The sequence below is a fragment of the Lampetra planeri genome, chromosome 2, assembly GCF_965212315.1.
Source record: "Lampetra planeri chromosome 2, kcLamPlan1.2.h2, whole genome shotgun sequence".
Taxonomy (NCBI): domain Eukaryota; kingdom Metazoa; phylum Chordata; class Hyperoartia; order Petromyzontiformes; family Petromyzontidae; genus Lampetra; species Lampetra planeri.
The window spans coordinates 12707466-12730415 of record NC_136108.1 but is presented as its reverse complement, the minus strand read 5'-3'; the positions used below and the strand labels follow the sequence as shown (position 1 = coordinate 12730415).

The 22950-nt window shown below is 45.6% G+C and overlaps 1 protein-coding gene across 1 annotated transcript in view; it reads left to right on the top strand.

The window, feature by feature from the left end:
* Positions 1-22950, top strand: part of LOC144728360 (sodium channel protein type 2 subunit alpha-like) — an 82153-nt gene that overhangs the window by 52376 nt on the left and 6827 nt on the right. Inside the window, exons 18-25 of the mRNA XM_078607744.1 lie at positions 3072-3192; positions 6060-6214; positions 9167-9340; positions 14970-15092; positions 18074-18355; positions 19966-20019; positions 21488-21625; positions 22698-22802. Of these exons, the coding sequence (XP_078463870.1) occupies positions 3072-3192; positions 6060-6214; positions 9167-9340; positions 14970-15092; positions 18074-18355; positions 19966-20019; positions 21488-21625; positions 22698-22802 (1152 nt within the window). The remainder of the gene's footprint in view (positions 1-3071; positions 3193-6059; positions 6215-9166; positions 9341-14969; positions 15093-18073; positions 18356-19965; positions 20020-21487; positions 21626-22697; positions 22803-22950) is intronic.

Genomic DNA, 22950 nt, shown 5'->3' with positions numbered 1-22950 from the left:
CAGCAGGCTACCGCAGCAGGCTGCCGCAGCAAGCTACCGCAGCGGGGTTCTCTCCGCTGCCGCAGCAGGCTGCCGCAGCAGGCTTCCGCAGCAGACTGCCGCAGCAGGCTCCCGCAGCAGGCTGCCGCAGCGAGGTTCTCTCCGCTGCCGCAGCCTGCTGCCGCAGCAGGCTGCCGCAGCAGGCTGCCGCAGCAGGCTGCCGCAGCAGGCTGCCGCAGCAGGCTGCCGCAGCAGACTGCCGCAGCAGGCTCCCGCAGCAGGCTGCCGCAGCGAGGTTCTCTCCGCTACCGCAGCAGGCTGCCGCAGCAGGCTGCCGCAGCAGGCTGCCGCAGCAGGCTACCGCAGCAGGCTGCCGCAGCAGGCTACCGCAGCGGGGTTCTCTCCGCTGCCGCAGCAGGCTGCCGCAGCAGGCTGCCGCAGCAGACTGCCGCAGCAGGCTCCCGCAGCAGGCTGCCGCAGCGAGGTTCTCTCCGCTGCCGCAGCAGGCTGCCGCAGCAGGCTCCCGCAGCAGGCTACCGCAGCGGGGTTCTCTCCACTGCGGCAGCCTGCAGCGGGGTTCTCTCCGCTGCCGCAGCAGGCTGCCGCAGCAGGCTGCCGCAGCAGGCTACCACAGCGGGCTTCTCGGGGGTTAAAGGGCCTCGGAGCGTTGAGATGCCACGCTGGCGTGGGCTGCGCCGCCGGGCGAGGAAGCCCGTGATTTATCACCGGTCTGAGGGTCCCATCGCTCGATAAGATTTGTTTTTATCAGAGAAAATGTTCGCACACGTGATGATTTATAGGGCTGTCAATTGGTATGAAATTATTGGAATGAATTTATGCAAAAACGTTCGCAAAATTTGCTGGCACCAATGAGTCAATTCAAGCACGAAGCCGCTGGGACTTTTCCACACACCTCTGTTAATCCCACGTACAGAAACGTGAGCGCTGAAATCCTTAAGCAACATTTTCTTCGTATGTACAACAGCTGCTGTTGTGTGGAATACTTAGAATAGTGCCCCGCTCGGTGACACGTCTCCTTCCACCACCTTGTATTTGATTGTCAGCCAACACTGAGTAAAACAACATGGGCATTTTCGTTCTCTTCTAGCATGTGCACCAACAGGTCCAACGATTCCACATTCACTCTCTTTAAGCCCCCCCCCCTCCCAATACGTTCCTTTCATTAACCACCACATTCAGATAAGCCCCTCCCTCCTTCCTCCCCCCTTAACTTGTATTTAAGAACTTGTATCTTGGAATCTCTGCCTCACTTGATACAACAAATCTAGCTGTGACGGTCCCGCCTGATGACGGAGACTCGTGTTGCCTCCGAAAAGTCGTGATTTATTATTTTATTTATATTATTACTTTGAGTAATTTTGTATTTAATTATTTTACCTACGTGGTGACTTTACCAAAAAAACCTAAGAGTATTTCCACCACCGTGTTTATTTTCTCTTCATTAAAGGCAAACGAGAGAAGACGGAGGTCATTCATTCATCGCGATGGGGTGGTCGGGCACCACCGGGTGGGCAAGTGTGAGCAGTGAACTTGGACGTTGTATCACCCGCCTGCCTGACTGCCCGCCGTTCGCAGCTCACGTGTTTTTGTATTTGTTACCCCCCCCGAGGGAAAAGGCAGAGCAAGGATAAAGGCTCGGTGGGCTATATATAGGTGTGCCCATGCACACTATGTACGTTTTATCGTATGCAAGGATTTGCAAGGCACTTGAGAGTTATTAAGCCCTGAAAGAATGAGCTATATCGTTCTCCCAGAGACTCGTGACCTTTTCCATCCAATTTTCCGACGAATCATACGATCGCTGAAACAATGTGTTGTCGGAGAGTTGAGACAGGGGTTTAAGTCTTCCACTTGCAACGCTCGCATGTTTTAAAGATGACTTCAAATTTTTGGCCCTTATTATCACCTCTGTGCCCTCATTTGTTATTTTTATCTTTGTGCCGCTCAGCCGTGTGCGACAATACCACGAACTGTCGCCATGGCCACAAACAAGTGTGCCTGCATATCGCGAGCAATAGCACGTTCGTCCGTTACGTTGGCCCCCAATTAATTGTGCTTGAGCTGTTCTTTTAGTCGGAGTCCTAATTAGCAACATTTCTGCCTTCCAGCTTCTCCTAACCAATTGTGAATTGCGCCATTTAACAAATTTAATCTGATGATGAAAACAGCTGAACTATTATCACCTCCCAGCATCAATGGGTCGCCTGTCGCTGTGCTGGAGCTCAGCTGATTTTTTGGGTTTGGTTACACTGACGCTGACACGCACTCCGCCACTTTGGGGCGATTCCAAATTTTGAATGTTATTCCAAATATGCGTTATACTTAAATGTATGAGAACAACACTTCATCCGAGGTGCTGTGAGAGCCCCCGGGTTGTGTTTTCAGGTTGCACACACAGTAAAAACCCCAAAAACACCTCAGAGGTTCTTCTCACGAAGCATTGGTCCTCATCCGGGAAATGTGGAATTGCCACCACTGGCTTAGGGTTATGAGTGCACATGTAATCACAGCGATACTTTGACTTTTAGACTCTCTAACAAAATAACCTCAGGTCATTCAAAATGAGTTGTACCACAGGCAGAAGATGAAGTGGCCATTTCACTGCTTTTTTACTGAAAAACATTAAAAATCCACGTGCAAATGATGAGGCTGTCAGGTCAACTCCAACACACGTGCTGATTATGCGGTGGATTGGCCTGAATCATTTAGCAGGGGGATTACATCCGCGTAGTTATTCTTTGGTTCTTTCGGTAAAGTCACGTATCTTTATACGTGACTTCTTTCGGTAAAGTCACGTATCTTTATACGTGACTTTACCGAAAGAACCAAAGAATAATTCCTGCAGTCACGAAAGCTCCAAATTAAAAATCCGCGTAGTTGTTTGCGATTGCGCTACGCAGCTCTCCGATGGCTTTCCGGGCTGCACCGCACGTCATTAAGCACGATGTCCGACGTTTCGGTCCACGTGTACGTCCTCGCGAGCCGAAACCCTATTGCCGATGGCATCGTCTCCGTCTGGCCTGTGTTTAAGCGTGCCCTATACCTTTATGCCCCCTGCTGCGCCGCTGCAGAAGCTGGACACGGTGAGCTCGTCCGAGGGCAGCACGGTGGACATCCAGAAGGAGGGAGAGGTGGAGATCCCCGTGGAGCTCGTGGAGGAGATGATGGAGCCAGAGGAGTGCTTCACAGAAGGCATGGCTCGCTGAGAGCTCTCAGCACCACCCCGCTCACCTCGTCTGTCCTGCCCACACATGCGCACACTGTGCTCGATCCCTCCCACCGCGCCTTACCTATGATTTGTATTGGCGCCATTCTTACAGTCCGAGGCTCCCAGGAAGGCGCGATGTGACACAAGCACAGTCTGCAGTAGTTTCACAGCAGGGGTTGTGCAGTTGCTATGTGTGATGCCAAGTGAATAATTTTCAGGTAATTAAGAAAAATTGGCAAATTTGGACCATGACGCTCATACTATATGGCCTACTCTTTTCGAATAACTTCACGGAATCTATAAAGTCCACTGTGAAGCAGAGGGTGCATATTTCATAGTTAATGTATGTTGAACTTCTTTCGCACCGCACATCGCCAACCGTGCTAGTGGGAGGTGCTCCAAATATACCCACAGTAATACGCCGCAGTAATAACCAGGGCAGCCTGCCGGGTGCACACCGTGAACCGCTGTCATAAGCAGCCTACACGTTACTGCTGGCCAATTTAACCGCCACTGCCGACGGCCTTCGACTCTCCGCTCGCCAAAAGCTGCAGGTACCCAGCGTTGCGGCTCTCCCAGCTCACACTCGGCATCTGCAAGCCCCATCTGCCCACTTAGCAGCCGAAGATTGCTCTGCTGTGGTGCCAGGGGGTCCCACACGCGTCCAAGCGGACGGACAGACCCCCACGAGTATGCATTTAATGATGTAACGATGCATTCAATATTCCATTTAGGTGATTCATCGATTAAATTGATTCCTGCCCTCTCACAATATGTGCATCGAATCCTACGCATGATAATTGATTCCTTATGATTCGTGCAAATGATATGTAAATTACATGATTATGCTACATCTACGATAACGGAGCAAACTAAATAGCACAATTGAGACGGAACAAATGAGAAACAATGCACATGAAACGGTAAAAATAGACACAAATGTACGAATGCTGAATATAAATAACGACTTCGATTAATTCACTGAATCTCTTAGGAGGGGGTGGTGAATCATTACGTGCTTACTGCCTTGCCTGCTGATCCCAGGACTCTCAACCTCTGCCCACCCTCCACTACCCAAGTGCCCTCCCATTAATTTCATAGGAGCAGAAATGCTAATATTTTTTGCATATTCTGGCATCAGATTGCATAACCTCTCACACTACCATTCATCCACGCAGAACTAATACGTCTTGATGTTTGAAATGGGGTGGCAAATGAGCGTGAAATTTAGTTATCCAAAGCTACATTTTTCTTCTCTGTATAAATCCGCGAGTTAAAAACGCCACCTTGCAACATTCGTGCTGGGTGGCTGCAAGGATGATTTAACTTCACAGGCTCGATTGTGTTCACCGCACGCATGGACATTTGGACGGAAGCGGAATGTGGATTGCGCGGGTAGTACGCATGCATCCACGATGCCGCCAGGATTTGCAGGGGCTGTGGTGTCGAGTCAAATTAACACACCGGGTTCTCGCTGTGACCCAGATTGTAGAACACAACACAAATTAGGAGGCGTATTGTCAGTTTATTTATATGATTACTTATATTCTCTCTACAATGCTGATAATGATCATTTCGTGTTATGTATTATGAGGTTTTGTGTCAGACTGGGACTAGCGTCTGACAGAGGAAGGTCCTTTAGCCTATCAACATCTGGCAGTTCGCTAGGATTGGTTCCAGCAAGCCAGACTCCACTGATGAGACGCTGAATGTCAAAAGCAGTCCAGAGTTTTGCTCCTATTGAAGCAATACTGCTGAAATTATCCACTCCCAAAGGCTGTATTTATGATGGGATGTGTAAAAACTACTTTTTTCATGTAGAAAGCTAGATATGGGAAGGAAACATTTAATCTGCTTGTTTATTAAGATTTATAGGCATGAATTCATCGAGTAGAATAATTGATTTAGCTTAAGACACATGCATCAAACCGTTCATGTAAGGATCTGTTTATTTACAATGTATGCAAAGGATTCATGATTGTTGGCCTTACACTAATGAAGTGAACACAACTGACAGAAACAAATAATAAAATACATATAATACAGTAACATTTTGATGAAAACAAATGATCGATTCTTGAATTGAATCACAATTCCAAATGCTGACAATGATCGAACCTCTTGGGAAGGCGGGGGTGGATCATTATGTACCTACTCAATGCGTCATTCAGAATCTGAGCAGCAGTTTGCCCTGTCCGATGAAGTATGTGCATTTGACCATAATGTAAACAGCTCCATAACTCTTAAAGCAATAACAGTTATTTATTGCGGATAAAATATTTAACTGATATGAAATATGGTGATGAGTTATTCTGCTTTTCGTTTGCTGCTTTAATTGAAGTAACGAGCAATTGGTTAGATGTTGCTTTTGGATGCTTTGCTCGCTTTAATTCAAATCTGTAAATGTACGAGAAAAATCTCAACGACAAACATTCGTGCAGGCACCGTGTGTAAGAAAAAAGCTCTCAGTCTTACGTATTATGGAAAACCACCAGTTCCTGAAGAACTGCATTGTGGTCATCTAAAGTCATCATCAATTCACGGAGAAAATGTGACCAACTAACATCCAGCAGCGAGACAAAGAGACAACTTTAGCTCTAAGCTGATTCGTCTAGTTTATGAATACAACTTTTATCGCAGCCGAACAATAGGAATGATAAACAGATACGTAATAAAATGTGAATTAAAAGCTTCCACGCCCCTTCTTGTTGAAACTCGTACCGCACGAGGGTGTCCCGATCCGTAATGTCTGCCTGGGGGAGAGTGAGCATCTGTTCTGGGGGTGTTGCTGCTGATGTCTCACTCGCTCCACACCTCCTACCCCCCACCACCCTCTCGCATCGCACTCCAGGCTGCCTGCACCGCTTCCCGTACTGCCGCCTGGACGTGGGCACGGACCGCGGGAGGTCCTGGTGGAACCTGCGCCGTGCCTGCTATCGCATCGTGGAGCACAACTGGTTTGAGTCGGTCATCGTGTTCATGATCCTGCTCAGCAGCGGCGCCCTGGTGAGCTTCTTAAACCGGTCACAGGGGATCGCGTCCGTCCGGTGCCCGCGACTACCTGTCCCTCCTCCCATGTATCTCGCGATGGTAACAGTAATAACACTGGTCAACAAAGAAAAAACATTTTTTTCTGGCCTGGACTTTTGCAGCTGTTTTAGACTAATTTCAGGGTTCGGTGAGGGTGCTGATTCCAAATCTGATCTCAGATTTGCTCTATCACATCTCATTTTTATGCTATCGGCATACCCCATTTTCATTGATTTTACCCGAAATTAACTCTGTCACTTATGATTTCAAGTTGTTGCGAGTCAGTGACTGCTTTAGTGTTAAAATATGGTGCTGTATTTTTAGGATAGTGTGTTTATAATATAATTTTATGTAGATATCCACATTTATTTAATATTTTTCTTCTGCAGTTTTTATTGAAAATGCAATATTTGATATATCAAACCTGATGTGATAGACAAAAACTGATGCCAGATTTGGAATCAGCACCCCAAAATGACCTTAAAACCGTTGGAATACCTTGTGCCAGAAAAAGTGTGTTTACCAGTGTAATAGTTGCAAAAGGTGGTAAAGGTTTTTACTATTGTTCTTATTATTACTACTACTGCCCTTGTTTACCCACAGAAGCCTCACTGAGTCCCATGACTCTTTATGAGGAGGGTCCTGCCAAAACAAAACATTTGCAGAATGAGGCGATGATTGCTAGGCATAACCTCAATTGAGTTATTTGTAGGTTATTGTTTGAATTTGCACCATGATACCAGCACACAATGGCCTATTCCTGAAAATGACACTGGATTTTAACTGTGGTGTACTCATTTACACAGCTGGACTGAACATAGGTGGGGGGATAAATGTTGTCTTAAAAGCTTTCGTGACTGCAGGAATTCATATTCTTTGGTTCTTTCGGTAAAGTCACGTAGAACAATTTTTTTTATAAAAACTACGACGTGTTGCAATCATCATCAGGACGATTGCTTGTGTTGCGATCGAAACGTCGTAGTTTTTGTTACAAATTTTCTTCTACTTGACTTCACCGAAAGACCCAAAGAATAAGTGGGGGGATTTAAGAAACTCACATTATTTTAACTGCCATGCCAGGAGATCGCTGGATGGTCATCGTGAACGCTCGCGGTGAGCGGTGTAACATCGCTTACAGAGCAGTACTCATCTTACCAGCCATCACAAAGTTGATGGGCTAGCCCTACAGCGATGTGTTTGACACACATGACGATGTCTGCATGATCCACTAAACCTACTTCGAGAGCGCTGCATCGGCCACGCAAGAGCCATCACGGTCAGATAATGGACGTCTCCACGTATTCGCATTCGTGCCCCGGCTGAAATACCGCATCCCACGGATAGGATAGCCTGAAAACAAAACGTATTATCTCAGAGCACGGCAACGCGTCGCAAAGGTCACGGAGCGATTAGAAGGAGAGTGTGCGCAGTACTGCAGAGTGTCTCGATGGCGCGCTCTGCGTCCGCTCACTCTTTGTGTAAGAACATGGGGCACGGTTTTCGTTTGAGCAAATACCCACCAAGTTTTGACTTAAAGCTTTCGTCACGTCGATAGGTTGTTATTTTCTTTGAACCTATCTACGGGACTTTACCGAAAGACCCAAAGAATACCCACAAAGTTGTTCAGTTTTGGTTTCCAACGGAATGACCCCTATTGTTATTATTGGTTTTGTTCTTACAACTTACTCGAAGCTTCGGGTGTGTCAGCTTCAATTATCTCTGAACAGATTACAACTGTGAGAATATGTTTTCGAATGAATAAACGCATAAAAAATGTAAACACACATTGATTGGCTGATAGCATTTTCATATAGAGGGGACCACATAGCTTGGTGGTTGTGGTTGGGGGGGGAGGAATTTGATGGCTGCTGGCTCACCATGTGGCTGCTGCCTTTCCCGCTCATTCTGTGCTTCCTTGGACCTCGTGAGTCGTTCTCTTTCTCTCTGTTCGAGAACGAGCGAACACTGTGCGGCGAGTCACACGTTTACATTTTCATCATCCATTAAACAAAAAATCTGAAATGACAGTCCTGCAAGTACCGGCTCACACCAGCACTGGCAGAAAGGTCTTCACGTGAGGGAGCTCTCGAGATGCCCTCTCGATGGAAAATTACCTCCACGCATACACAAGTAAAAATAGAACGTTACAATTGTAACAGAAAGTGAGTGGAGCGGCAGGATTCTGTGCTCGTTAGCGGTGTTGCGGCATTGAAGGCAGCTATGCTGGGCAGCAATCCATGGCTGGATTTTGCACAGAGAGGCACGAACAATTGCTCCTAAACCACTTAAATACTCGATCACAGCGGTATTTTCCTCCTTAATTTGTTTAGCATTTTCAGTCCGTACCTTTATCATTTTTAACAGTAACATATAACTGAATATGTAAAGTATATGAATTAAGATAAAAACGGTGCTGCATTTGGAATTCATAATTTAAATCACTGGCTCGTGATTGCCAGTGGGGATAGGCACCACCCAAGGCTTGTTTGAGCAGGCAGACAGTATGAACTGTTTTGTGTATGAAGAAGCAGTACCTACAGTGCGGACAATCGTGATCCACAATGAAAGTCAATTCGTAGCGTGCCAAAATATGGTTCCTTGATTATGTGTGAATTAACCTGCTTTCAGAGGTTTTCACCGTTGTGCTGTTTAGCTCTCCTTCGGATTGTCCTTGCGAGTTGTTCGCAATGATAGCCAACGTTTCCCTCTACATGATGGGAGCTTCCTCAGAGTTCCTAAATAACTCAGTTCCTGAAGAAGATCCTAGCACATGGAGCAAAACGTCGGACATCACTCTGAATGACACGCGGTGCAACTCGAAAACACCTCGGAGATAGCTAGAAAGACATATTTTTTATAAATTAATTTTAAAAAATGATGCCCACGATAAGCAACCACATTCGCTTTTTCTTGCTGTTGCTAACGCAGGCCTTTGAGGACATTTACATCGAGCAGAGGAAGACGATCAAGACAGTGCTGGAGTACGCTGACAAGGTCTTCACCTACATCTTCATCCTGGAGATGCTGCTCAAGTGGGTGGCCTATGGCTTCCAGAAGTACTTCACCAACGCGTGGTGCTGGCTTGACTTTCTCATCGTTGATGTGAGTACCTTCCCCTCGCCACTGCTCATCATCGTCATGTCCCCTCGTCATTCCCTGCTCAGGCCATGTCTTCAGATGATATGTCGGGTTGTAACCTCCAGGGATTAAAATACCAGGACGTATCACAGGAAGAAAAAAAATATTATAATATCTCGCAAAACCACCAGAAGGGAACACTTCATGCAAATGTGTTGTCTTGAGCGGTGTATTATTACGCAACTGACAAGAACAAGATGTTTTTACGTCCCGGGAAGACTTTCAGATGTTCCAGGACAGATACCTCAGAGTAAAAGATCCTGAGAAAACCAGTACAGGTGGCAACCTTTACAATTCGGTAAAAAAAAAAACGATTACAAGTAAATGTTGGTCCAATGAGCCATTACTGTTTTCCTGTGTTGCATTTGATCTTGGCCACATTGTTACATTTGGGGATCCCTCAATGTAGTGTCTTATCTGTACATTGTTCAGAGGTCGGGACGCCTGAATTTTTGTTTAGAATTTTAGTGCCAAAAAGCTTAAGCATGAAACAATGTATTTTTGTATCCAGCAAAGTCCAGCTAATTCCATTTTGAATGTTTTAGTCTGATCGAGAAATACCAGGATTCCTAGAGAAATCCCACACCGACTCAAACTGTACAACCTACGGACCTACTTGCTGCACTACCTCGTTTAGGTGATTTGCTGCCCCACACAGGTGGATGCACGAAATATGTTGCAGTCCACCACAATCTCTTTTTCCAAGGTGCTGCTATACTGTTTTACAAACATCGGCCACCACGCACGTGTAAGTTCAGAAGCCACGAAAAATCATCAGCCTTAATCAGGAGCATACGTTTTATAAGGACGCCAGTGGATTACCAAAATCTGGCAGATGAGAGAAGAACACAAAAAACACCGTGGAGGTTTCATATTTCCTTTGCCAGATGCTTTGTTCAGGTGAGCTGTCTGCACCTGGTTTCTGAAATATGAAAACCATGGTTTTCTCTCATTCTGTGGGGTCTCCACCCCAAAAAACATCCTAACAAAAGGCAATTAAATACACCACTCTGCTGGAAACGTATCATTTAGCCTTTGTTCATAAATGCTGACGGAGATTATTATGGACCTCTTCCCCTAAACCATGGCCTTTGTATGCTCGTGAGATGAATAGCAATGAACGTGATTAATAACCCTCAAAATGGCCACACAGCAGCCTGCGTGAGTCTTGCGTAATCTGCGTGCCAATGTTTATATTAAAGGCTTAATTGATATTGTTGTTTTAACCCAACCTTTAAAATGCATTGTAGGTCATCGTCGTGTCCCTTGCTTTCATAAACATAATGTAATTAATGTTTTACTTGAAAACTGAAGAGTTGTAGTATTTAATCAATCTAAAAGATATATTTTTTGACCAGCGATGGTTATTGGAATTGGTAGGGAGCTGCTGCATTGAAACGAATAAAGAAAAAAAATCAGAAAAGCGGTTGGGCAAGGAGATACATTCTCACCAATGCTATTTACAGCAGCATGAGGAGATATATTCTGAAAAATTATTGGGAGAAAAAAAAAGCATAAACATAAATGGAGAATGTAATGTTTAACCATCTTAGATTTGTTGACAGCAGTCATTACAACCAATCAAAGTGAAACACAGGAAATGACCGAAGAACTTAAGAAAGTAGGCTGTAAAGTCGGGCTAATATAAATATGAACGTGCAAGTTCACAAATAAAATGACTGATGGATGAACATTAATTGAAAATACAAGATAATATTTATGTCCAGGGTGATGATTGAAGTCATGTTGTGATCGAAATTAGATCAAGAGAAAACAGGTTGGAGTGTTTTTGGACCGCTGCATTTGATCATGGTTCATCAACACACCTGTACTCAAAGAATACAATTTGAAATCACAGGCCTATTACCAACTATAACAGATGGATCAGAAACATGGACATCGACAAAGAACATTAAATAAACGCTGAAAAGTGCACAGAGAAACGTGGAGAGGAGCGCACTATAGTGTGCACTTTTTAGCTTTTGTTACAATTTGGAACGAGCCCATGAGTACGACAACCCCAGAAGAAGATAGATTAAATCTGCCTCGAGATATACAGTCTTGTGACGTTGCAAGACTGAGGGATGCATTGGCATGGGTAAGCATTCATACAGTAATGGGAAGATCACGCTTTGTGAGCATTCATAATAAAGGAAATGCAGGTGTCAGTATAATGTGTAAACTATAAAAAAAAAACATAATTTCCATTTTTTTCACAATTGGACCCGAAATCAAGCAGATAATTATGAAAGTGAGGGCAATTAGCGTTCATGCCGCCACACCCATTTAAATCAAAAGCATTTCCAGAGACCCGAACTCGTGTTGCCAATAAAAGACAGCATCATTCATTTTTGTAGCTGGCATGTTGCCATAAATTATTCTTTGATGTTAGCATGAGCATAAAGATTGTAATGACGGTTCTTAATGATCTCCTCCCCCTTCAACTCGAATAAAAACCCATGGCCCCAAAGAGAGTTCTGTAGCGGTTTAACTTAATTGAAACATTACCTTGGGCATCTAGAGTGATTAAGCTCTGTGCTGTTTGCTAGCACGAGTGCATCCCATCCTGTAAGCCACCACTAGCAAGCCTTGCGCTGAAAACGAGTACACGTGATTCCCATCTTGCAAGCCAGAACTAGTGAGCATTGTGGTGTGAGCCAGTACAAGTGATTCCCATCTTGTAAGTCAGCACGAGTGAGCCTTTCGCTGAAAGCCAGCAGAAGTGATTCCCATCCTGCAAGCCAGCGCAAGTGAGGCTTGCTCTGTGAGTTGGCGGGTGGGGTAGATGGAGGAGGGCGGCGTGGTGGAGTATGTGCGAGCCGATTTCCGCCATGGACGCTGGGATGGTGGCTGCCAGCGTGGGCTTCGCACGGCACCGTCATGCGGTGTTTGCGAAGCGTGGCGCAAATGTGGTTAAATGAGAACGCTGAGCATTAGTGACGGCCGCGCATCTGCGGTCTGCGTTACACAAGCGGCACCTCTCCTGTCACACGGCACCCCCGTCCATAAATATTTGATGCTCGCGTGCTCATTCATGGCAGCGGCTCACATTTTCATCGCAAATTACTTGTATAGCCAGGTGACGTCACCAGCCCTTGTTTTCCAGGATCATTTGCTTTTTGAGATAGCTCTCACGGGAAGTCTTTCGAGGACATTAATAGTCCCGGTTTTTGTCACTTGCATAGTAATACGCCGCTCACGATAATGCATTTATGTGTGGTTCTCCACTCTCCCGGTACTATGAGACATTCTTCTTCCAATGATATGTCTTGGTTTTTTGTACATCGATTTAAGTCCCATCACCCCCCGATTAGCACAGTTGGCTATGTACGGTGCGAAAAAAGTTCAACATACTCACACCCCTACGGGGTAAATACAATTAGTGCTACTTTACGTGCTGCCAGCAGTGGATGTCCTCTGGGAAACCTAGCCCCCGCCATAGGAACATGGAGTCACCGCTTCTGGCTCATGGCTGATGATTTGATTGGTATTGCTGTGACTCTCTCGTCTTGTCAGGCAGGCAGTTTGTCTTAACCTTAAATCCTGAGTCAATCATTTACATTACAAGACTAAAATAAGAATCCCAATTGGGGGCTTTATTGACAGTGGTGAATCATTATTATAATAATCAGAGATTGAAACCCCTTTGCCAATGTCACCTTTAAACCTGCCTTATAAGAAGCACACATGTAACAGGCTAACGTTGCTGGTAGGGTTGTAACTTCTGAGGTGCAAAACACTGGTGAATGCATCGTCTTGAAATGTGCATTATCATGCACCTAAACAACCGGGAATTTGAATGTCCTGGTAAGACTTACACATTTCCCAGGACAGCAGCTACCTCAACAAGGGGACGATCCTGAGAAAACTAGGACAAGGTGGATCTCTTGCAAACTATGGTCCTTCAGAGCATCTTCAGAGCCATCAAATCCTACAATTTGACTCGTTTATAAGACAGTGTTACTGACGAAGGTGGCGAGTTTTGTTTCTGTTTGCACCAAAATACACTGCGATTGGGATGATAACGAATGAACGTCATTGAAGAGAGCGGCTCGATCCAACTAATTCCTGACGGGGATAAATGCACCGGTGGGAGCTGGAATCAGCCAAGGGCTGCACACGACACAGTAGGTTTTCCTCAAGAGCCGAGCACCCCCGCGATGTGATGGAATATTCCAGCGTGTCCCCAGGAGCAGGGAACCCCGCCACGTGCTGCGGGAACGCTGCAGGTGACATTGACGCTTCTCCAGCAGGTTTTGACGAGAACATTTTGCGCCTCGTTCCCATAATACCGCACATCAACTAGTGAATGATTTAAATGTAGTAAAAGGTAAGTATGTTCCGGCTGTGTTTATGTTATTATATAATATTTTAATCATTTGCACCAAGTTGATCTGCAAATTCGATATGTTTTCCACGGCATCTGAATAACCGTAGAGGATTGACGTTGATTGATGGCGTAGTTGCATTGCGATAACCATACAGGGTGCTTCAGCGGCTCATAACCCTCATGCCACACTCTCAAACAAACGGATACATTATCGACGTTGTAAAACTACGTTTACATTATAAAATAGTGTAAGCACATGCAGCTGCAAAAATATGCTGTGTGCCTACATTACAAATTATGTTGTTCTTATTATTACCAAGAAGTCAGTTTCAACAGTGATAGAGGACAATGTTTCCATAGTTTTAACATGAAATATTCTGTGACGTTTTATCACCTTATTATTGATACTTCCATAAATGAATTATCACTGCATTGTGTAGGTAATAGAATTTAGAAAATGGTTTAGGGAGACTAAAAAGTATTGCAGCATAAACACATTCAGGTATCTTGGTGATCATGTAAGCTTGTGAAAATTGGGATGATACATTGATGTCATTGCATACGTTTTTTTTTTGAATGACCAGTTTGATCAAATTATTTGATTGCCGTATTATTTTAACCACTCTAGATCATGTCCTTGTCACTTGCTTGTCTTTTTATAATATACCTTTCGCTGTTTTTAAATGTGTATAATTATCAACCATTAAACGGTAGCATTAAAAGTATAATCGCGATAATCGATTGTTTTCTGATTCAACGTGTGACCTCGCCCTGTACAAAAGGCAATTTGACACCCTGCGACTTTAAAGAGTGAATAACCAACCCCGTCGTTCCATCCGTTCTGGACAGATCTCTATTGTTTCCCTCATGGCAACAGCCCTCGGTTATGATCAGCTCAGCGCAATAAAGTCCCTAAGGACCCTGCGTGCCCTGAGACCTCTGCGTGCGCTCTCCAGATTTGAAGGCATGAGGGTAAGCGCGTTCACGGACGACGACCACCGCCTCCTCCTCCTGCTGCCCCCGTCCCCCCGCGCGCGAGGCCCTGCTAATGCGTCTTGACGTGTCCGCTTCTCCCCGTAGGGCCGGCTGGCACACGACGCGGGTGGGTGGGTGGTTGGGGGGGGGTCCGTAACCCCGCTGCCCCCCTGAAATCCTGCTGGCGGTGACCCACTGGCCCCCCACTTGCGCCAGTGGCACTTGGGCGCGCCTAACACGCGCGCGCGCCTCTTTTTGCTTTGTCGCCCACACCCCTCCCCAATGTAGGTCTCTTTAGTCAGTCTCGTAGCTAATGCCATGGGCTACTCGGAACTGGGCGCCATTAAGTCCCTTAGGACGCTAAGAGCACTGAGGCCCTTGAGGGCCCTATCACGATTTGAAGGGATGAGGGTAAGAGTGCATAGGAAACAACCTTCATGCATGTTCACAACTTGGCATGCCAGAAAAAATGGATGTCTCCAAGCGCCAAATATAGCCGAATCCTCCATCTCCACCCCTCGTTCTCTTTCGATGCATCATAAATGAAGTGCTTGCTCTGCCGACCATCCTGCCCCCCCCTCCCCCCATCACATTTTCACCAACTCCAACCAAACTGCATAATGAGCTGAGCCTCAATTAGACTTCTCTCCCTCTGCCTCCCAGCATCCCGAGAGGGATGTGTGGGGGTAGGGGGATGGGTAATCTCCTGAGCGTCCCTGCTGTTCCACCCCAACCCAACACTCAAGACTACTACCTCTGATCTCACTCTCCAGAAACCAAATGACAGACCACCTTTGGCGGCGTAACATCGCCGCGTGAACGCATTATTTATTGGTTGGTTCTGGAGGGTGGGATTGGTATCTGAAGTTAGTTGCGAGGTTCGGGTGGAACAGACCATGGGTGCCTAGATGCGTGCAGTGTGTTGGGGGTGGCTCGGAGCTTTTTAGAATGAAACATATCTTCGACCTTGCATGGGACTTGAAGTGTGCATTTGGGTTCAGGTAAAGATAACCAAAACTTCCAATCTTTTGTGTTCTCCCCAAATTGAGATGCTCATTTCTCAGCATGGGACAATGGCGCATTTTATTTTTAAATTATTTTATAATTCATGTTTTGATACAAAGTTTAATGCCAACCAAACAAAGCCACTCGAAATTGATATGAATGGGTGCAGTTTCAGGTCGGAGGGAATTTCATAAGCATGGTGTTGTTTTGGTGTTGCTGGCATGCCTTCCTCGGTCTCCATATCCCTGGCATTTGAAATATTTACTGCTGCATGATACTTTGGCTGAGTCAAACACAATCGCGTGACACAATCGCGTATCGATACGTGACATTCCTCACGCATCGATACACGTGTGCCGCCGGCAAGGGGCTGGTCCGCGCGCGGTGAAATCGCCTTGAAATTAGCTCCCTGCTGCTAATCATCCTCTACTCGTTAGCACGTGCTAATATGCCACCGCAGTGCCTTCAGACTTAACATCTCAACGGCAGCTTCGCTTAATGGCTCCGTTGCGGACATGACCTAAAATGGTTTCCCGTTGCATGGAAACGTGACGGTGGTGGCGGCGTGGGGAGGGGGTATCAGAGACAACTCTCGCGTGCGGCGTCGACCCTCAGCGCCGTTGCCAACGTGCAGCCCCCCCCCCCCCCACAGTAAAAGGACGGAGGTCAAAAATCAATGAATTCAATTCGTTTAAGGCATGCGTGTTGGGGGGGGGTGACGCTTATAGAATGATGGTCGCACTCTCTCGTATGCAGCTCCCTCAAGGGCGGTCGCTATCGCCGTGCCTCTGTCCCACCGCCTACACGGACGCTCTCCGCATGTGGTGCGCCAATTTGGCTCTTCCCAATAACAGTGGATGAGGAGGGAAAGCTACGTTGTTGGTTCGGCCATCGGGTTTTACCTGGTCGCTTTGAACATTCATTTCGCCCGATATGTTCCGATACAATTGTGATTAAAGACGAATTGGTAAATGCGCTGCAGGCAAATTAACAAGCAAATGGCTCATTAGATGCTAAATCCGATTACGAATCAAATGCATCATATAATCCACAGCTCTATAATTGTAATCCTTTAACCCTCTCATGCATAATGACCGACTTTTATGGGGGGGGGGCGCGGTGAAGTTGACATCGAACTAATATACTTGCATAAAACTCCCCAAATAAATTGCTTTTGCATGTAACAATTCATGCACGAGAGGGTTAAAGGCATGACAATGAACTGTTCCAAATAGAATATTTCAAAAGAATGGAAACCGCATGCCATATCACTCGTAGGTTACGTGCGCGTTGTTAGCGTTTGTGCGGTGCGTGCGAGTGCCGTGGCTGGTGATGCTACAAAACGACGGATCTGTTGCCTGCTCCACACCACGAGTGAATGTGTACTTGGATGAGGGATGTGCCTTCTTTTATTTGGACTTTTGTTTATCACCGCACTCGTCCATCCCACTGCGGTTGAGCCATTTAAGTGAAAGTCCGCGAAGGAACAACTGACTTGTACGACTGCATTTCGCTGGGAATGTTTTGTCCATTGGCAAAATGTTTATCCAAATCTGTTTTCCTTGCATGCCTTGAAATGTCACGTCCTGCATTTCGCGACGGCTTTTTCTCTCCGGAAACTGCGTGTGCGCTGTTTCACGTGAGCACGGTGCGCAATGTTAAACAATTTGTTCTTAAAAGCAAAACGTAGTCGCAGCAATGTTTTATTTTACTCACATTTTACTCCCAAGTAGTCACCGAGCTGCCAGAGTATTTTGCCATCAGCGTAGGACTACACGCATAATGATGAATAAGTCTACTCAGTACGTTAGGAAAAGTTAACCAGATATTTAAACCATCAAGTCTTTACTGGGAAACAAATTTGCTGAGAGAGTAATTCGTGGGTGACGGGGGGGGGAAATTACATCCAAGTGGGAGATATTTAAATTAGCTTTTTATTTTACTTCAAACCAACAGATATCAGAATCGTTATTTATCTTGGAGAATCCAATGAGTTATCTTCATAACAGATATGCAGTAGGGGCAGGTCAGAAAGTTACAACAATAATATTCAATCCTATTTTTGATAGATACACCAAAACACATATATCCATAAATGTTTAAAACCCAACTTATACTTTTTGTTTCCATCGCTTGGGCTGTCGCGTCCTATTTCTACGTTACATCTATTTTATTGACGTTTCCTACGCTGCCTGTAATAGGTTCACTATTTGCTCTTTTCCGTTGCTGGTCAGACCCTAGATTGGTAGACGCACACCATTCGCTCGTAGGACTAAAGTGGCGGTGGTCGCTAAAAGGTTACGGGCTGCCGTAGAGGCTTAGCGTGGCCGGCGCGAGTCCCACCCGCACGGCCTCCACCAACGTGACCTCTCCCCTGCCCACGGCAGGTGGTGGTGAACGCGCTCGTGGGCGCCATCCCCTCCATCATGAACGTGCTGCTCGTGTGCCTCATCTTTTGGCTCATCTTCAGCATCATGGGCGTCAACCTGTTCTCGGGGAAGTACTACTACTGCCTCAACAAGACGGACGGCCAGCGCTTGCCCATCTCCATCGTTGACAACTACAGCATGTGCATCGCGCTCAATGACACCACCAACGAGACGCTGTGGAAGAACGTTAAGGTCAATTTCGACAACGTTGGCATCGGTTATCTCTCCCTGCTGCAAGTCGTAAGTGCCCGTGACGTGGCTGTCGATGGGTTGTGCAGTGTTTTTCTGTCTGCTGTTTATTCTGTTTTCGCTTCTCCCTCGAAAAACTGATTTCGTGAGTTCCGTGCCAAGCCACGTAGCAGGAAAAGTCAAAACGTCTCCCTGCTCAAATGAGCAGTGGGGCAGGCACTCATCTCGATCAGTGGCCCAGAGTCAGTTGCAGAAATTCCACTTTCCTATGGTGAGGGTCAGTCTCTCTATAAGATGAGCACAGTTTACATCACACAACTAGATAGTTATTTTATTGATACTAAATGAATGATGACTTTAGTTAACCGCTTGCCTGGATTTTAACTCGCGAGATTTTGCAAAAATTATAAATCGGTCACTATATCAGTGACCCCGTGGACCCTGAAAAAATTAAACGTACGACACGTAAAGGCATGCTGAGAGCTGTGATATGCGAGCAAAGTGAGAGTATTCATAATCAACGTTTTTGGGTTTAGATCGCGTTATTTATAAATGTGTCGCAACCCTCCACCACCTGACACGGCGAATCAGTAAAAAAGTGTCACGTTGACAAAAGACAAATAGTTCACTACTTTAGCCCACCGGTGTGTTGAAGCGTGAAACCACAACATTTACAATTTTTGAGTACGACGTTTCGCCTTAATTGCCCGAATGGCGAATTGCCCGATGATGCTGGATGCAATTACCAGCGAAACGTCGTACTCAAAAATTGTAAATGTTGTGGTTTCACGCTTCAACACACCGGTGGGCTAAAGCAGTGACCTATTTGTCTTTTGTCAACGTGACACTTTTTTACTGATTGGCCGTGTCGGGTGGTGGAGGGTTACGACACATTTTTAAATCACGCGATCTAAACCCAAAAACGTTGATTATGAATATTGGTCGCGAAAGCCTGCTACGTGTCACACCAAAGTGAGAGTAGTCTGTGGTGAGCACCCTCGCTCCTAAACTCTTCACTGTACGACGCACATGGCAGGGCTTACATGGGATCCCTGACTGACCGCATGAGACACGGCCAAGTGAAATAAAAAAAAAACACATTAAGATCATGGTGCAGTTGAGGTCACGTTTGGTGAAGTGACACGCGATGAAATTTCCTTCAATTGACTTTGAGATGGCATCATCCAAAATAAGAGGAACCAGCAGAAGCCAATCATAAATCACCGTTGCTGTATGCGTCATAACCGGCTTAAAGAACCACGAAGAAGAAGGTTCGTCTTGATGGAGAATGCTCACAATGTGCCCAGCGAATGTTATTGACGACCTCAAATGTTGTCCTCGGTAACCTGTAAGCTCGAATAAGCCATTGGGAATGCTCACTGGGGGCCTCGGCACCCAAACAGGATATTTGTCATCTAGTCAACATTAATCAGATTTAGAATCGCATAATTTGGCGCCAGTTGAGGGACTTACCGATCGCCGATCAATGCTCTCAGAACAATAAGCTCACCTCCGCACAATACACTTTTAAAACGTAGTTCGTGTTCCATTTCCTGACGTCTCATGGGCGAGCCTAATGGGTGGCGGGGGGGGGGTACTCCCACTTTATAAATGCGACGCGCGTCATGTTTAATGCAACATTTGTGTTTTTTCCCCCACAGGCCACATTTAAGGGCTGGATGGATATCATGTACGCAGCAGTGGATTCCCGTGACGTGAGTGATGACGTGTTGTTAGTGATGACGAGATTTGATGACGCGATGCGAGTGATGACGCGATGTGATGGCGTGATGCGAGTGATGACGTGTTGACGTGATGCGAGTGATGACGTGATGACGCGATGCGAGTGATGGCGTGATGTGAGTGATGACGTGATGTGAGTGATGGCGCGATGTGAGTGATGACGCGATGTGAGTGATGACGTGCGAGTGATGACGTGTGTGAGTGATGACGTCATGTGAGTGATGACGTCATATGAGTGATGCGAGTGACGACGCGATGCGAGTGATGGCGTGCGCTCCGTTGTTACGTCTCTGGAGATCTGTTGTGAAATACACGAGCTTCAGCGAGTCATCTTGCTCGTATTGCAGCACGGGCAGTGACTTAGACAAAGCGATATTTTGCTTGACAAGGGTTAATGTCATAGTTGTACCTCATTACTCAGCTGCTGCTCTTATATAAGAAAATGTAATCATGGCATGATAACGTAAAGATGCATTTAGTATGATAAGTATGTGTGGGTTTAGCACAAGCAGAGGGATACAAATGATCAAAGGCAACAAATGTAAAGAACAAGCATAATTATTCACCTTGGAGTGGTGGCACAGTGGTTCGCACACCACCGTATGAACCCGCTAACCTGAATATTATTCCTGGCCATGGCTAACTTTGGAGGCGAGTGACATCTGAACCCAGTCCTTGCCTCCAAGCCACCCCCCTTCACCAAACCTGCACTGTCCGGCATGATGAAGTATGGTCAAATAACCCCCAAAGCAGTGTGAAGAGGCCTTCATCAAGCAGTGAACCCACAAAGGGCTGTAAATTATAATTGATAGAGTCAGTACATTGGTACCATGCGATTAAAGATATGACTGTATTGTGCAACTGCCATTCGTGGCTTGAAGGCTCGCACACACTGCATCACAGTGTGGATGGCCCACATTCAATACCCGGTGGTAGACAACACAAGTGGCATTTGGTATCTCAACCTGACATGAGCCTTATTTGTGAGAAAAAAAAACCAGTTGAGCATATTCATAATCATTTCACATTTCATACTGCAGTTAAACAAGCAAATCACATCTCAAAGGGTGCAAAGACAATACAGGTACCTTTTTCAAAAATGTTTAAACATGAATAAGGAAGTTCCAATGCTAATAGAGGTGGTGGAGGACTCGTGCCAAACATGGGGTAGTAAATTGGAGTGTGCAACAGAGCATCCGTCAGAGTATTCACCATGGAAAATCTCTCTGATGAGTGCCCCAAAAGGTCTAGGGGTCATGGGGTACCAGTTTTTGAGTCCTGGGGCCTTGGGTTCTAAAATCAGGGATCCTGGGTCCAGGATCCCAGTTTTAGTACCGACCCTGAGGTGTCGGTCAAACAATGAGTGCCTGGCGCAATGTGCAATGTGGTTAACATCACCACTGTTTGTAATGTGCCGTTGTGTATCTCTATGATGAACAGGTAAAGGATCAGCCGTCCTACGAGATCAACCTTTACATGTACCTCTACTTCGTCATCTTTATTATCTTCGGCTCATTTTTCACTCTCAATCTCTTCATCGGTGTCATCATCGACAACTTCAACCAGCAAAAGAAAAAGATAAGTGCCACGCAGTGCCGCGTAGCGAGAGTTGCTCACCACGTTGCTTTATCATCGGTACACGTTGCCTGTGTCCATCACAGAGAGACAGATACGTTTGTTTAAGTAAAAATATAACCGAAGTGTCATGTGTGCATTCCACTAATTAGGAAATGGACTGAAATTGAAATAAATCTCAGGATAAGTTGCTTGGTTTAAATGTGACGCATTTGTATGAATATCTGTTCAACTTCTTTCGCACCGTACATAGCTAAACGTGTTAATCGGTTGGCTTCTCATGGTTGCCATACATCGTATGAGAAAATGTATGAGTATTATATGCCCCATCATATAATGAACCTTTAATTTAGCAAATGCAATGTCATAGTTGTAAACACAAAAAGTGGATTTTGAAATGTGGTTGTTGGAATGTGATGAGTTCAACATAAAATTAATCGTCTCATACTTTGTTGTGCAGTATTTGAGATTTTAAATCATCCTTCCTGTCTACGATTTTTTCTTTCACATTACTGTGATTTTTATAAATCAAGGTAAATTTTTTAATCTTCACAGTGTATTCTTGAGTAGTTGCGTGATTCATTCGTAAGACTCATTTGCAACAAAAATCAGCATTTAGTCCATGAGCCCAGACCAGATTTTTCACTTGTGGATTCCACAAGAGATCGCATTTCTAACTGTGGCAAGTAACAGTGAATTATCTGATAATGGTTTGAAATGGGTGGGTTATTAAATTACTCACGTATAAGCCATATCAATAATAGGTACTTCTAAAGTTGTGGTATCTTAGGTAGTACCCACATCTAACATGGCCCTCGGACTTATTGGGCCGTGTAGATAATTATATTAAAGTCTGATGGAAAGTGTGACGGAACTGGAGTACCCTAAGGAAATCCATGCATGTGAAAGGAAAAATACTCAAAAATCTATACAGGTGCATTGATTTATCCTTATTGTTGTACTGCGTTTTCTTTTACATGACTGTTTAGATTATTCATTGGTGGTATTTTGGGCTGCACAACAGGATGAGAAGCAGAGAGCGAGGTTGTAACCAGTTTTGTATTTGCCACTTTACTTTGGAGGGGAGGACATCTTCATGACAGAAGAGCAGAAGAAGTTCCACAATGCCATGAAGAAGCTGGGCTCGAAAAAACCACAGAAGCCCATTCCGAGACCTGGGGTGAGAACACCGGAACATCGCAACACTCCATGGTCTCCCTTACCCCCCCCCCCACCCCCCCGTGTGCCTTTTTAAGCAGCTAATTTGTGGAATTTGTTCTCGACGAGTCTCAGTATATTACACCACAAGCAGTGTTCATGGCCACCAT